Source organism: Phaethon lepturus, unplaced genomic scaffold (genome assembly GCF_000687285.1).
Source record: "Phaethon lepturus isolate BGI_N335 unplaced genomic scaffold, ASM68728v1 scaffold24029, whole genome shotgun sequence".
NCBI lineage: Eukaryota > Metazoa > Chordata > Aves > Phaethontiformes > Phaethontidae > Phaethon > Phaethon lepturus.
Genome location: NW_010561610.1, coordinates 36,642 through 53,644, shown reverse-complemented (window position 1 = coordinate 53,644; position 17,003 = coordinate 36,642). Strand labels below are relative to the sequence as shown.

The 17,003-nt window shown below is 43.5% G+C and overlaps 2 protein-coding genes across 2 annotated transcripts in view; one reads left to right on the top strand and one right to left on the bottom strand.

The window, feature by feature from the left end:
- LOC104626196 (purpurin) overlaps positions 1-2,278 on the top strand; it is a 7,216-nt gene extending 4,938 nt beyond the window's left edge. Inside the window, exons 5-6 of the mRNA XM_010294058.1 lie at positions 603-815; positions 2,046-2,278. Of these exons, the coding sequence (XP_010292360.1) occupies positions 603-815; positions 2,046-2,056 (224 nt within the window). The 3' untranslated portion in view covers positions 2,057-2,278. The remainder of the gene's footprint in view (positions 1-602; positions 816-2,045) is intronic.
- Positions 2,279-8,185: 5,907 nt separating this feature from the next.
- Positions 8,186-17,003, bottom strand: part of IDUA (iduronidase, alpha-L-) — a gene marked incomplete at its 5' end in the record, with an annotated part of 42,489 nt that continues 33,671 nt past the window's right edge. The window contains 7 exons of the mRNA XM_010294061.1: positions 8,186-8,907; positions 11,040-11,140; positions 11,932-12,008; positions 12,609-12,734; positions 14,059-14,180; positions 14,795-15,010; positions 15,611-15,827. Coding sequence (XP_010292363.1) covers positions 8,807-8,907; positions 11,040-11,140; positions 11,932-12,008; positions 12,609-12,734; positions 14,059-14,180; positions 14,795-15,010; positions 15,611-15,827 — 960 coding nt within the window. The remainder of the gene's footprint in view (positions 8,908-11,039; positions 11,141-11,931; positions 12,009-12,608; positions 12,735-14,058; positions 14,181-14,794; positions 15,011-15,610; positions 15,828-17,003) is intronic.

Sequence of the window (17,003 nt, the reverse complement as noted above, 5' to 3'; positions counted from 1 at the left end):
GCTGAGCCGCAGTTATGCACCCTGCACACCCCATACTTTGTGCCCGAGTCTCCCGTAGCTGTGGGACTCCAGCTGAGGAAGTTGGGCAGGACTTGGCCTGCTAATGCATAAGAAAGAAGTACATTCAGTTAGCACTGGCATATACAGCACACCAAAATGCACTTAGCTGAGCAAGGCTGGAAAAGGAAGCATGTTTTTGCTGAGGCTTCTTGTATAGGAAATGTAATCTGTATGGCCACAATTTAATTTGTATGCCCTGCACCCCCTGCTTAAGCAAGAAACGTAAAGCCATTTTTTGTCATAGAAAACCTGGAAAGTCCTAGATCTCCTAATACTTCTGGCCTATGAAACAAAAAGTGAAAATGCACTGAGCATCACGGGGAACAGCATGGTCTCAAGATGCCCTGTGCTTGTCCCCATTCTTCACTTCATGGTGTAGAGAGGAGATGGATATGGGAGGTGACTTCAGATCCTTTGGGAAGCGCTGAATCCTTGTCATGTGAAGTAAGGTGTCTCCCTGCAGAGAGGTGGACTAGGTGGACTAGGTCCACCCCTGCTCTGTTTTGCCCACCGTGACAAACACGTGCATTCTGGTGTTTCAGGGGACAACTACTGGGTGATTGACACCGACTATGATAACTATGCCATTACCTATGCCTGCCGCAGTCTAAAGGAGGATGGCTCCTGTGATGATGGTTACTCCCTGATCTTCTCACGCAACCCCCGTGGCCTCCCCCCAGCCATTCAGCGCATTGTGCGTCAGAAGCAGGAAGAAATCTGCATGTCTGGCCAGTTCCAGCCCGTGCTTCAGTCAGGTACTTCAGGCTACTTAGCAAACTTGCTGAAATGGCTACTCCACAAGTAGAGTAGGGGATCACATTTGCTGTAAATGTGACAGAACTGTAGCAAAATAAGTTGTACTCTTTCAGCAACTTTTTTTTAATGTTATATCTGATAAGAAAACAATTGCAAAGGGAAGTGCATGCAAGGGAGAGAGCCTGTTACAGAGTGGTTCTGCAGCCTTAAGTTTGCCCTTTGCAATCCTGTGTGCTGAAACTGGCACACTACCAAAGGAAGATCAGCTTTATTCCTCCAATAGGTAGGACGGGGATGGGTGTAACAACCTGGTGCTTGGAAATGCTTGTCTTGGCCACTTGGATAACAGCATCTCGCCTTAAGTCTGTGCACTGTCCTCCAGGAGAGGAGGAGAAGCTGCCTCCAGGAAGGAGCACCCTCACTCTTCTTAGCTCCACTAGGATTTGTGTCCTGGGCAGCCTGAGTGGCAGAGACGAGGGGCTCTGAGCAGCACTTCTGATTGTGTCTGCTGGCCGTGGGAGTCAGCAGTTGCACCACACACATGCCAACAGAGCACATCTAAAGCCCATTTTGAGAGAACATTTTTCTGGAGGCATGGAAGCTGATCTTCTAGCTTATATGCTATCCATGAGAGAGGGAGATAATTTTTTAGGGCTATATTGGAGGTGGAAATTCCTCTTTGTTGGCAGCTCAGTGCCCACACCCTTCACACGGACACTGCCTTGCCTGGAGACTGGCGCTTTACTAAGCCAGGCCTGAGGACCAGGACTGGGGGATTGCCACAGTAACACACATGTTCTGCACTTCTGGGCACAAAACAGCAGTTAAAACCTTCTGAATGGCACAGCGTTGTGTGAGCCAGTCCTCCGCTACAGAGCAGGTGCTTGCATCATCCAAGGTTATGGGACTGCTGTGGGCATCCCTGCCCCATGCCCCCGCATCGCATGTAGCGGAGGGAGGGTAGTTGGTTTGTGAGCCCGTGCCTAGGTGCTCACGTAAGCTAGAAACTCACGGCTAGCTGGGACTAGCAAAGGCTGCGCAAGTGCTGTGCCAACAGACACACAGCAACGCAAACAGCAGCTTTCTCACCCGCCCATCCTAATCTTGTCCTGTGATTCAGAAGTACCCCAGGAAGGCTGTAGCCACAGCTTCACTGAAGGCTAAAAGGCTGTTAAAGCACTTTGCAAATTTACTTACAAGGACTAAAGTTTACTTTTCTTTCTTTCCAGGGGCCTGCTAAAAAGTACACTTCGATCCTACCCTTAAGCACAGAAACCAGACCTCTTGGTCTTGAAGTTGCCACTCAGCTAATAAAAAAAGAAAATCATAGTATGGACTAGCGTGTTTTTCCGGAAAAACACATGAAGATGTTTGGGTTTTTGTAAACTGTGCAATACAGTACTGATATGTGAATTTTCAAGGGGATAACTAATGTAGCATTTGTCAGTAAATGTTTTTAAAAAAAACACCTCTGGAACTGCTTTTTGTTACCTGCTGTCCTGTTGGGGAGCCAGAAGAGTGGGGCTGCTGGCCGAGGGGAGGTGAGACGGCAGCTAAGGGTGGCCCCAGCACAGGCGGGGCAGTGGCCCTCCCCAGCACCAAGCAGGGGGAGCAGGGCAGGGGTGGTGACAGGGACAGGTCCACTGACAGTGCTGAACATCAGACAAATGCATGATAACAGGGCAGATGTTGGGGTCCACCTGGGAAATCCAGCCAGCACGCGAGGACAGCAAGGCACAGGGCAGGGCACAAACATGCCTTCGAGGTGGCTCCAGCCAGAAACAGGACTGGAGAGTTGGTCAGAGGCAGAGTTACCTGCAGCAAGGCTCCCAAGGGGGCACGGGCCTGGGCTGAGCTGAAGAGGGTTTGTGAACCATGGGCAAGGTATATATCGAGGTCCCAGGTGAGGCTGCACAAAGCAACAAAGGCTTGTGGGTCCCTGCAGGGCCCTGGCACACACAATGTACCTTTCCCATCAACATTTCTATTTGAATTCTGAAGCTAAGAAATACTCTTGAACAACAGGTCCGAGATGAGGCCGATAGTGTGATTCTTGCTGCCTGGTAATATCTTACGGTTATTTCTGGTACATCTTACTTAAACGTCTGCACAGAGTATTTCTAACTAGCCTCTGAATTACAAAGGCAATTAAGCAGATGTTCCTTTCAATAACACTGGGGGATTGCTTTAAATCAGCAGTTACTTGCATTTCCAATGGCATAAGCAGTAATTTACTCCCCACTGCCTCATAATCCAACCTCCAGTATCTGAGAGGTATAGAACTGAATGATACAGAACCAATTTGTGGCCAAGAATTTCATAGTGGGAACCAAATGAATAGTATCTAGACAACTCCATGTAGAAAAAGGGAGCATTTCTGACATATTGTTTCCACAGCTTTTAGTAAAATCACATTCACTTTGATTGTTTTCTACGAATAAAACTACCATGCCAGAATACCCCCAGCCCCCTGCTGACCCCTGCAGTTCGTCAGCAACACAGTCATTTTTACGAAGAATAGAGGGAAGACCAAGCTGAACAGCCCCGTGTCCTGAGGTTTTCAAAATGTATATGGCACAAGGTTGCTATTGAGTGAAGGCCTTCAGAGCACTACACTATAAAACAGTTTCTGCAAGATGCTTGCACAATCTTATCTACAGTATCCAATGATTATCTACTGCATCTGTTGGGAGGAACATAAAAAACACTGACTAAAGACTCCTCTCCAAGGCCAGAAACATTATCCCAGGGATGCACAGGGAAGTTTCTCAAGCCTCCATTTCCCAGGATTTCCAGGCAGGACTCCTAAGGCTCTCAGCCCGCATCGAATGAAGGTGTTCCTTGCTCTTCTGGTCTAGGGAAAGCTATCTTGATGGGGAACAAGATGGTGAATTACCACCTAAAGGACAGAAATGGAACAGCAGCAGCAGGCAATGCAAACAAAAAACCACACAGAGATTACTGAGTTTTGAAAAAATACCAGCCTTTTGTGCTAGACCAAGTGCAAGGTCAGGGCATTGACTGAATATTCACCATTTTTCCCCCTTCCCATGAGGAAGTATTGGGTTGGAGATCCGTAAACTTCAGACTTGTATCACAAGTGATTAGACAATACTAACCCTTAGCTGAAGGACATTCAGACCAATAATACCAGTCCTAGAGAAGTGGGATTTTTAATGTCTATGGTTATAGTAACTGCATGACCAGAGCAGATGGGAGTTCTAGCAAGAAGGATCTATATGCAGGAAAAAGTGTATCCTTATTGTGCTTGGTATAGTCTGTCCAGAGGAGTTAGGCAGTGAAATCCCTCCTCAGCCACACAAGGTTGTGCCTCCAGGTTTGTAGCATAGTGGTGATTCTGGGAGAATACACCATGAAGTTATACATGTCCCAGGAATCTGTCTTGTTCTTGGAGGAACCAGGGAAACATGTTCCCATCAGGACCGCATGCAGGCCCTCATCATATGATCTGGTGAGTTAATAAGCAGATGGGAGTTAGCTCATACCCATTTCTCTCCATTGACTGCAGGAAATGTGAACAAGGTTGGGTAGGGCAGCCAGCTATGAGTGTATTCTCATCTGATTTACACTTCTCTTGTTATTCCATTGAGTTCAACATAAAACATCTAGGGTATGTCTAGAGGCAGACACACTTTTGTCTGCTGTTTGAGCTGGATGATAAGAACCAGTCTATTATTCCTGGTTTTAAGTGTGTGTATAGGTCCCAGGTCATTTCTGTCCTGCACAAACTTTCCACTACCAAGAGAAAAGAAAAAGATGTTTACAAATGAAAAGGAGTGTTGTTTTGTCCTCAGAAGGTCCTTTAGTGCTGGCAGAAAGGCTATGACTGTGCAACAGCAGGAGGAACCCTGCAAGGATATTGCCCTTCACAGGCCAGTGAACCTCCTCACAGCAAGGACACTGCAAGTCCTGAGATCTGACGCTACGATATCATGTTGTCTTAGACCAGTTTTCCGTGGGCTGTGGCAACTGAGGCAATCTACACATTTAAGTTCCTACTTCAGCCTTGAAATTTCTTATGGTCACATTCCCTTCACGCTTCATTTCTATGTAATGTTGGAACTTGCACTTACCAAGCTGTCTTTTACAACTAGAGAACAGGCTTTACTTCCCAATAGCAAGTTGTTTACACAAGACTTCTGAGCAGTTTCCAGAACACAATGATCAGATCCTGTTTTTACAGGGTTCATGCGAAGATTAAAAACTGGTTTTCTTGGGTAGCACAGAAGATGGTAACAAATGATACCATGATGGCAACAGTACAGATGCAATTAGACAATATAAAACACTCCTTTGAAAGGTTTTTCTCTAGCATTCATTTTAACAAACAGTTGTAAAACTGGTACAAAGTCTCAGAAGGGTTTGCTTGAAGAGCAGGCAAACAATGCCACCTTGCAGTTGTGGTTAGATTTTTCCTATTTGATTTACGGACAGCAAGAGACATACCTGCGTGGTCTGCAGTCTTGCTGTGATTCTGATGCTACAGAACTACTAAGCACCTGCTACTCCCACTTAGCGCTATGCCTGTCTGGCACTTTGAAAACTGAAACTTTTCGGGAGGGCTGATCACTGCCTGGTAACGGAGGAGATGGTAGAATTAAACATGCAATTCTGGAAGCCCTAGCAGACAGAAACAGTAGCAGATGGTTACAGAAAACCCAAGTTTCAAGTACTAAATAACATTTTTCTGTAGACATTAAATTATAAAAAGGATAAGGGCAGCCCAAAACTTCTGTACTTCGTTGGAAATAAATTCAAGCCTGGAAATATCAAATTCTCTTCTCTGCTGCAATTGTTTAGACTTGCTCATTTCTTAAAGGATTAAGTTTATACCAAAGCAGCAAAGAACAAAAAAATCTTGCTGAATATTCAAAACTGGTTTCTGAACAGACAGTGCACCATTTTTAGCCAGCTCTGCTTTCCATGCATATGTGCCACTACCAGGAAAATACCTGAAAGAGCACTGCCTCCCATACTTTGGATAGTATCTAATTTAAAAGTCCTAAAAGAGGGACCTAGTGACAGATTTTTGAAGTGGTTAGACTTGACCCTAAGAAACTGGATTTTATTTGCATCTACAACATGTTAAGCTCTGCCCTTCCAAATAAAATTTATGCTTTTTTGTGGCTTCAATAAACAATACGGTAATGTGTGAAATTTTACCTTGAAAGTTTAGAGAAAACAGCACTCTTACTTTGCTTTTTAACACGACAAAAAAGGTAAGCATGAGAATTACAAACCACTTCAAAGAGGCAGCTGCACACCTCAAGTCTGTCACTGCTGTGAAGCAGAAATCCTGGGCCAGCAGAACTCCCAGCCTAAAATTTTCTAAAAGATAATAACTTCCCCTAAAGGAAATCACTTGCCATAGGGACAGACTTCAATACGGTGAAAGAGTAAGTGAATCGCCATTCTCTGTTCTGCACCTTTGCAAAAGCTAAGCATTCCACCAGGACCCATCAGCTCTGCATCATTTGCCTTACATATGCTATTACTGACCTCACTTGTCTCACTGTGAGGTTTTTTTTTTGGAACAGGCTGCCCAGGGAGGTGGTGGAGTCACCATCACTGGAAGTATTCGAAACACGTGTGGACGTGGCCCTTCAGGACATGGTTTAGGGGGCATGATGGTGTTGGGTTGACGGTTGGACTTGATGATCTTAGAGGTCTTTTCCAATCTTAATGATTCTGTGATTCTGTATAAATTAAGTTTGTCTGCTAAATAAAGCAGGGCAACGATTTTCGATTGTCTATTTTTCATGATCTGCATACTTACATATTTTCTACTTCATGAGAGCTGCTTCATTTTTTTTTCCAAACACCCGTAACTAGTGCATGGTCCTTCGTTTGATAAAGACTGCTATATTGTGATTGCCAATGTGGGAAAATTTTAAAGCAGAAAGCTACTCAAATAGGACACCCTAACAGGATAAACTGTCCTCTCAAGCTCCTGTATCTTCCCCTGCTTCAGACACACTGAAATCTCTAAAGGACCTATACCTTAATATTTCTAAAAGTAATTTTTTCTGTGGTACAACTTCAACTTCATATTGGCAAAACAATATGTCTTAACTGCTAGATTTTATTTAACTGCATATTCTGATTCTTCACATAGAATTCTTCACATTATAATAACTTTGAAATGTATATTTACTATCTCCATCCAAGCAGAACTTCTCACTAACTTTTTTGAAACTGAGAAAGTTATCAATTAAGTAGGCTCCAATGGTCCTTTTCTGTTCTGCACAAGCCTTTATGGGCAAGGAATTGGCAGATTAGGATGTGACAAGCACTCCTTATTCAAACTTCAGTGAGGCAAGAAACATTTCTTACGAATTCTGCAACAAAATTAATCTTTTAAGGCTAACTTTCAGCTTAAGCAAATGGGCAAGTAACCAGAAGGTGAGGCAATACAAGGTCTCATCTCATACATACCAACTTTTTGTGTGTTTCTTTTCTGTGCTGTGAAAGTGAGGCCATTTGAGGTAGCTCAGCTCTCTCCTACTGTGCAAACTTGTTTTTTTCTGTCTGAGACCTGAATGTTTCATCAAATATGCAGTCTTTGTTGTTATGTTGGTGAGGTGGCTGATGTCAGCAGAAAGAGCAGTAGGGGATTTATTTGTGTGACAAAGTTGCTCCTCTTATGGAAAACACTCCAGCTGTTTTCACTGGCATTATCCTTCCCTCTACAAGCATTTTAAAGGCACAGTTCAAACTGTGCCAGTTGTGAAAAGGGGAGAGTAAAAAAACACCCCTGCAATTTCAGGCAACTTTGCTGTTACATAAAGTGTTTGGCAGCTGCAAGGACAGCCAGAGGTGTTCTGTAGCCCATGATCTGTGGCTATCACACGCTTGGGCACATGCTTTGCAAAGCACAGAAGCTCAAACTGTTCTTGGTTAATTTCCTAACTGGTTGTCAGTAGCAGCCTTGTTACATTCAAGAGTGTGCTCTCCTGTAATATAAAAACACAAAAGGCTCTAATCAGCATTTCAGCTTTCTCCCGGTCACCCAAAGCCAAGCCTCAGGTCACTTACAGTCTGAGAAGGGAGGCATGTTGGGGCGAGACCTTAGCTGTAAAGTTTGCAGAAGGCCAGGCTAGGTGACAGCAATGGAGAGAAAGAAGGGGTTTCAGGGTTAGAGCCTCCACCCCAAACAGGCAGCAGCTAACGGTCACAGTGCAAACAGGTAACATGGGCAAAAGCAGAAAGCAGAAAAGGCAGGGAAGTTGGAGGATAGAGCTTCCTACGCCTTCTTAGTCTTTGAGGATGAGCTGCTACCCCTCCCTCTGCCTGTGTGAGGGGAATAGCTCTGGCATCCAAGTAACAGCCGCAAATGCAGATAGCGCTGGGTAGAAACTCCTCTGTGAGAAGGTGAAGAACCTCATACATCTGAAGATATGGCAAGTCTCTGAAATAACCCGCTGGAGCATGTGTGACTAACCAGCAGGGAATCAGGAATCCTTCACTTAACTCTCTGTACATGTGTGGTTGCTGTGCGCTTTTCCATCAAACCATTATGTCAAGACAGCCTGGCAGTTGCGGCAGGCAGTTCACTCTCAGGTCCTCGTTGTGCCTTTGCTGCCATCCTTACTCATAGTGTGAGGTGATGGTCCTGTTCCTACCACAGTTTGGGACCTCTGTAAGTTGTCCTGGCCATTAGCTCAGTGTAAAAGAGGGAATAATAAATACTTATCCCATATGTCCTAGTTACCAAGCTGAATCACAGTCTTACGGCTGCATCTTAGAATTGTACCAGTTGGGTTGTCAGTTGCGGCTGTTTGATAATACTGCCTTTTGAGCTCTGAAGAGTTAAGAGGGGCAGTTGCTTCTAACTTGCATTCCTAACTTGCTTCATCAGGTCCTTTCGATACTCCCTCCTCAGCTTGGGAGGAGTTTATTTTTCTGGGGAGTTGTCATTTGCAGGGTGTATACACCACTCAGACACCAAGTCAGGCACCACTCTTCAGAGTCACTTGAAAGCTTCAACATACTCCACAGGAACAGAGGACAGGCCTGCTTTCCCCCAGTAGTCAATGGCACGCACTTTGTAAAAGCCGGAGACAGAGCTTCCTGCAAATGAAAAGGTTAGAAATGGTCACTGTGAAAGGCTGACACCTGTGGTGCTTGGAGGATGAGGAGCAGGCACTACTCTTATAAAATGTAGGTTTGTGGAATGGGCTGGGGAAGTTGTGAAATCAGTTCTGCACCCTATGTAAGTGTGTCTGTGCCTGTCTAGATTTCTTCATGGCCAAGTACTGGCTCTTTTTCTTTGTTACACCAAGGACCTCCTCTCTCCTCATTAGGATTTGCTAAGTACAGCTACAGAAGTAGTACAGACTGCAGAACAGCAGTCCCTTTGGAAGAAAGCTGTGACATCTTCTGCAACCCACAACTAGTAATTTCCTTTTTTCTGACTTACTTTTCTGCCTGAATTGTGCCTTTGGAACAGGTTATGTGGGGACAGGATCAACAAAGAAGGAGCACAAGAAGCATGCAGGCTGACTGAAAACCCTCTGCTCAACTCAGGAAGCAGCACCACTTGCTCCAAAGGTATGAGTTGATCTGTGGCTCTTGCTCATTTTCATTCTTGATCCAGTTGGAAGAGCCTTCACTAGCAGAGTATTTAACCTCACAAGCAATATAAATGTTTTTTCTCATCTATTTACTTGATTTTTATGTACGATTTAGTATTTCATTTTTTTTCCCTAGAAGAAAAAGAATGCTAGAAATAATGAGTGAGAAGCAAGTACCTAGCAATAAAGGCTGCTAGGATGTGAGATTTTTTCAAGCAGTCCTTTCTTTTTTGTTTTTGAAACAAACAATTAAATATGATAGGTTCCCTGGATGTGCAGCACTAGATGATAATGAATCCTAATTTCAGAGGCCTTAGCCATGATTTACACCTTTACCTGTGTAGCCTTTACATTGCGATAATAGCTCTGAATTTTATTGTGCACCCACTGATGATGCTAAGACTTTCTCAGGCTAAGATGAACTTGTGTTTCTGGCAAAAATCGCTCTGAACTGGTCTTTATGACCATCACTTTGAGGCAAGGTCTATCGGTGTTTTACACAGCTCTGATCAGTGCTTACTAGTAATCTAGTAATACTTTTGGATAGCGACATTGCTTATTAGACTACATTTGGTTAAAAAAGCCCCCAAAACAATAACAACAAAAAAACCCCAAAGAAAACATCACTACCTCTTTCAGCTTTTTTTTTGATCTGGGTATATTTCTATTGCATCTAGGCTGTACTTGAGGACAAGTGACCACAGGCTCTGGGAGAAGCTTTTCCTGTTGACAAAGATGAAACTTGCTGCCATCTAAAACTTAGGCAGCTAGTCAGGGCTAAAGAGGAAGTTCTAGGAAACAGCAAAGGAATGTGTCTCTCCTTGGCTAGGTGTTCAGACAGCCAGAACAAACTGCCCTAGAGGACCTCTTCTGTTCTTACAAGGGAGAACCTCAATAGCTTAAGATTGCAAAGGCATAAAACGGAACAGGGACAGGTGACCACGATGAGAGCAGAACTGTGACCTTCCCCTGCAGCAGGTCAGAACATGACAAATATAAGACAGTCAACCCCTCCGTGAAAGGTGGCCATGACCTTCCGCTTATTTGTGTGTTGATGCCATATCTGTAGGCAATCTAACACCTCAGGACTCTGTGGTACAGTACAAGTGTTACCGAGGCAGTTTGCTCCTAATGCCCTACCCCAGGAGCACTGTACAAATTTAGGCAAAGGCATGGCCAATATCTGTGGGACTGAGACCAAAACTCAGACTTGCCTTGCTGTGAGTCTATTATCAAGGGCACAACACCAAGGTCTGGTCACGTGGAGCAATTTTTTTTTCCTCATTTTTGCATGCTTCTACACCAGCTACAAATAGAGACAGAAGTGCTGCCTTGCCTCTCAGGGAGCTTGCCAGGCTCGCAGCTGGGTGACTTTGGGTTCTGTGACAGGAATTTACACATGACAATACTCCTAATAATGTCCTCATAACTATTTGTCAATTAGTACTTGTGCTTGAGAATAAGGCTTTCACTGAGAATGTGGTGCTAAAGGAAAGGACATACTCTTATTTGTGACTGAACGTCACTAGCAAGTTACATATCTTCAGTAGTTACTAAATGATGTTTCACACACTCATGAGTCGCACTATTAACAAGACAGATTAAATAATATGCATCTTCCTGCCTTACCTGGACTGTAGACCCAGAGAGTGAATATTGTGTCTTTGGCGTTAATCCGCTGGTATGCTTTTCCATCTGATGAGAACTCCACTTCAAATGTCTTTATACATCTAGAAAAGAAAACCAGACAGCTCAGTAAATACAACTGATAATGTGATGAGCAATCAAATCCTAATCTCAGGGCATTTCAACACAGAAAGCAAAAAAATAAGAAATATTCAGCTGACTCATTTCTACCAAACGTGGGATGGAATGAATTGTCAGTACTAGGAAGAACCATGGCTCCAACAGCCCACAGAAGAACACTAAGACTGACTTGCTATATTGGGTACTTGCAGCACCACAAACTGTTAAGCATCTTTTACTCCCATACCAGGGTTATCAAGGCTGAAGAGTTTACAGAGACTGGCTTGGAAAGGAGCTAAGTCAGTGCTTCCAGAGGGAGTCTGGATGTACCTTGGATTGCCTCTGACAGTTCACCTCCAGAGGGTTTCCAGTCTAGTACAGCTTGCTGGAGCAAGGAACTGAGTTTTTTCTCTTCCAGCTCACATCTCTTACAAGGACTTGCAAGATCCCACTTAGGCACCTGCTGCTAATAGAACTTTTATCATGGATCCTCCTGTCTGCTATGCTGAAGGCAAGTCCCTCAAAAATGTCATTGGATGCTGGTAAGCAACAAGCAGGTTCCCTTGCTCAGATGGCAAATTAGCCAGGGTTGCTCTCCATAGTTACTGCATGTAGGTCCTACAGTTCATTTTGTCAGACAAATGCAGTGTAGCACCTCTCAAGGGGCAAGTAGTCATTAATTTGTAACTCATTTCACTTTGTAGGACTGGTGGCAACTTAGGAAGTAATGTGCTGGTAACTCGGTTATATGCATTTTATTTTAAAAGCTACTTACTTTGTATTTACACAGCCATTGTCCCACAACACAATGACCTGCCCCTTTGTGAGAGGGATCAAACGAACACCAGTCACCTGTTCAAAGACACATATCCATGTAAGACAACTGTACAAAACAATCAGGCAGGTCAGATTTCTATGCTCATCATTCCTAATTATTTGACTTTTTCCATTGAGACTGGGGAAAAAAACAAAATTCCTGGCTCTGTGGCTTTGTAGCCTATGTCTCCAACCTGTCAACCTTGCAGAGGACCTTCAGAGGCTCTGGGCACCACTATGAACATGGGTGGGACCGAATGATCAGATATAGATGTCTAATCTACAACAGCCATGATTCCATTTTATTTTTACTTATCAATTATTAACTGGAGAGCTGTTGTCAAGCCTGGTAGCACATGTTGTGATTTTAAAAAAGATACTGCACTTTCCAGTACGGCATTATTATTTTAACTTAAACTTGCATTTATCTCAGTGGTGGCTCCCATCACTTGCTGTGGAATGCTTTATCTTTAATTGTGCCCTGGAAAGACTTCTAATCAGAGAGAAGTGTTTGTTTACTAAGTCTTACTTTAAACAAATAATAGACCCAAATGCTAGTCCAGCTCTTCTTAGTGTGACTTAAAGCAAGAAGCAGTTTCTAATTTGCTGAGTCTGACAGTAGAATACAACACATACTTGATCAGGAACAGATCTGGGTCTTGCACAGATGTGGATGAGAAAGACCGAGGGAACAGGAAAGTCTTGCTTCAGTGTCAGGATACCACCTTCAGGAAATGGGAATGGGCCTGTTGCCACTGGGTCCTGTGGAGTCAAAGAGAAGTGTTGTGGATAACCTTTCATTACAGCACTTAAAGGCCAACTGTTACATCAGTGTAAAGTGACCGTGTATTTACTCTGGGACTGTAAATTTCCAACAGAGTTGGGGCTGGTATGTGACTTACAGCATCAAAGTTTTTCAAGCTGGGAGACTTTTCTCTCTCACCTGTTTTCCAGCTCTTCAGGAAACAGAGTGTTTGTCTATCTCACAAACTGGGTTGATCACAAATTCCCTTTTGATCACAAATGCATTTTAGGCACGATCTATCACTTTTAGTAAGTTCCCAAGGATGTCTTTCAGGGTAGTGGTCTTTACAAACGACACCCCGTCTCTTAGCTGTGGATTCCCAGCATGCAGTGAAAGCTATTGCTGCAATAGCCACTCAGCTGGCTTCTGAGGATGAGGTTTCAGCAGATGGCCAAGAATATCTAAAACCTTTCTGCTGCTCTGTTGAAGGAAGATTGGATGGCTCCTATAGAATCCCATGGGCCTTAGCAATAATGGGTTATGGTGACTGGGAAAATAAGACCTAGTACTGTACACCAATGTCAGACGGCAATTACTGTCTATGGGCCCCCAAAGGGGATAAAGGTGGTCTCCTTTATTTTAACCTGTGGGTCTGAATGCATAGGGAAACTACAGGAGAGGGAGCTAAAGTAACAGACTGCTCACATATTCTCACATACAGTAAGTAATATGGGCATGGCTTTTTTCAGCAGGGAGGAAAGGAGTTCTCAGAGGGGACTTACTCCTCAGTACATGCTGGAGTGCATTCAGAACTGGTGAGGATGAGGGGAAACTGCAGACCTCCCTGTGAGCCCCTGAGAGATGCCAAGTGTCTTCCGAATTTGCACTAGGTAGTTTCCACCTCAGGCAGCTGTTTGATTTCTGTTGTTGAGAGGGGTTCATTTCACGTCTCTAATGCAGCAACCTGGCCCTTCTGTAATATACACAGGGCCATGTGACTTATTTGGGGACACAGAACAGAAACGGGCTCAAAGCTTACTGAAGTTTGAGAGGGAAGGTGGAACTTACTCTGGAGGAACTCTGCCTCCTTGGTTAAGGGTAGGCCAGAGGCAAAGAAGTTGGTCATCTACATTTAGTCTCTTGTATAACATAAAAGCAGTATGTATCAGCTACATTTCTCTGTGTGACTGCAAGTGCATTTTCTTTTGTATATGAGATGTGCATGACTGTGGGCTAAGGAAATTTCAACTACCTGAGCTGATTTCTTGTCTCTTTAGCTGTAGTTAATCAATTCACCAGCACTTCATCCATACAACACTTCAAGCAAACAAAGGGTCATACCTCAGCATCCCTTATTTGCTGGAACTGTTCTGGGGAAGGAAAGTCAGGGCTTCCTAGCTTTTTCCACTTCAGGTAGGGATTGGTTTGGTTGTTATCCAGGTAATATGTCACATACACCAGCTCTTAAGGAACACAAACGAAAGAGTAAACTCTTTACTTGGATTTAAAGATTAACAAAAATAACTTTAGCAGAAAGTGTTTAAGTCTACTTCTCGAAAGTAATTTCAGCACTTTGGAGCCTGGCATTCACTGGAAAGTCACGAGGCTAGCCCTCTTACAAGGCTCTACAATTTATATTTGCCAAGTTTACATTTCAAGCTGTTACTTCCATAACCAGAATTGAAACCCTCTTATTTTTTGCACACGTGCTGCACTCATTAGTTGGACAACTGCAACAACTGTGTAATCATGTGGTCTTGTTGGTTGTCTTGGAGTCATCCCAGTAAGTGAATTGTTGCCTGGCAATATCCAGCCACAGACACTGAGATTAGTAGCTTTCCAAAAATATAGCACTTGCAGTTGCTATTAAAAGCAGGGTCAAAGTGCAGGCATTAGGAAAGAAACTTTCCTAGAAGAGCACCATATCTGAGAAAATCTGGGAGTGCCCAAAAGATGAGAGAGAAAGTTAGCAAATGAAGCTCACTCTGGCAATGAAAGACAACTTGGCAGTAGTGTTTCAGCAGATGTTCTATCCTAAAGATCAATTATGTGAGCTGCCTACATGATATTTGTTTACCTCTAAGTTTGGGGAAGTGGGTGGCATTCACTGTGACGGTGCTGATATTCAATGAAGTCCTGTTATCCTCACTTGAATACATCAGTAGAGTAGCTTGCCAACTGTCTGAGGGTTGCATCTCACTTGGGGTGTGCACAGATGCCAGGACACCAATTGTGCTGTTTTGAGTGCTCTCACCTTCACTGCTGTTCACTTCTGCAAAAATCTGCTTTTCTCCTTTAAAAAATGTGACAACTCTGTAAGCATCACTGCTAGTCAGTCCTGTATCAGCTTCTGATACTGGAAAAGTCAAAACATGGGGATCTATACGTTGAGCTATGTTCTAGCTTATTTTGCTAGGTAAAGTATTCAGTCAGGCTTATTTTACAACAGCAGAGCATGCATGCACATACTACAGTAGTTCTTATGCTGAGCAGTTCAGCTAGCCACATCTAAGCATGTAACAGTGAATTAGGAACTTCCTTTAGTGTGCTGCATGGTCTTCCAGCTGTGGGGATTTCTTAAAGACGTCTGCAGCATGATGTGATGGCACAAGAGGGAAGTTACCAGTCAGCAAAAAAGGAATGGCTCGTATACAGAGGGTATAAACAAAGCAGTAAACTAAATCAAAAGGATAAAAGAGTGTCAGGAACATCTCCTGAGCTATTAAGTTCTCAGAGGAAATGAAGTTTCATTCTCTTAACACAGCTAGTAAACAGAGGGTAGGAGAAATCCTGCTTTTATCATCAGTGAGATGGCTAGAATAATCTCTCTTAGGCAGGAAGCTTCTAGGTAGAAGAGGTTATTGATGTGCTCTTTAACCAGAGATTACTATACCTAGCAGTGCCAGCAAGCCCATGACAGTCAGCACTGGTTTCCGCACCATCTGGACGTGAGGTGGCTTTGTATTGTTCATCTGAAAACGTGCTGTCAGAGTCCGCTGTGTGAAGTAATGAGGGTAGTAGCTCAAGAAGGCATTGTCATTACTCAGCAGTGTGTAGTTGATGGTGTTGTTGGCTTTGGAAATGAGCAGTTTTTGATGCTGGATGATTACCTGCAAAGTCATAGAGAAGATGGAACTTCATCCTGGAGAAAATCCAAAAAACATACAATGTCTGTGTTTTTTAAAAAATTTTGCAGCATATGAAAAGAGCTGTCACTTTGACACTTAGAAAATTGAAGAACTAAACTGTTCCTCACAACTCTTGGAGAAACTATTCTTTAGGTGACACATTAATCACTGCAAAATCTGAAGTATCCACATACTTTTTGCAAAATAAATACTGACTTTTTGCTAGTAAAAAGTCTCTGAAATGGCTATTACTAGTGCTCTACATGAATTATATTTCCTTGGCTACTATAAATGATGCTCCTCTGACTTGAGTATTAAGTTAGTAATCTGAATTTACTACCTGAATTAAACCAGATAGTTCTCCAATTCTGGAGTTACTTCGTATCCATCAATGTGGAAGACAGATGTGCCTCTCAATTCCTAAGACAAGTAAAGTCTGTGTCTAGTTGTGACTAGAGGTAACTAATTTAGCCAATGATCTTCAGCATCCCATTGGCAACAGTCACCATCACAAACACTGCTGTACATTCAAATGATGTTCTCCAAGTTCTTTTAATTCATATGAGTGTTCCTCAGTGAGTCATTCTACCCACTTGGCGCTAACATGGCATTACTTCTCCCAGTATTTCACTGGTTGCTGTGCTGCTTTCCTGCAAAATGTCAGAGCTCCCAGGCTGTTTACTAGATTGTGCCTAAGTATCAGAATCAAACAGAACTTCAGAAGGCTGACAACTGAAAAGGTCTCATAATTGTGTCCCTGAAGGAACATAGGGCTCCATCTCCTATCCACCCAAGTATTAATTTTCTGTTGGATGTGGCTTTTTTCCTCCCCTCCTATCACCATGTCATTATAAACACTGTTGTTTGCTCTCACAAACTCCCTGCAATGCAGTCAGTGACTTGTTACTTTGAAGAAAACTGCCTCTGTACACAGTCTAAAGGAGGCAAGAGCCTTTGTCTCCACAGGAGCAGCTGATAAGACGTATCTTGTTTCCAGGTGACATACCTGGTCCCAGGTTTGGGAATTACTACTCTGCACAGGAGCACTTGGACTCTGGATGCTGCGTAAGGCAGTGGCTCACAAAGCAAAGGCCTGCAGTGGGAACTATTGCTATGCAGGGGCAAGACCTGAGCTTGCTCTGAGGCCAGGCTACAATT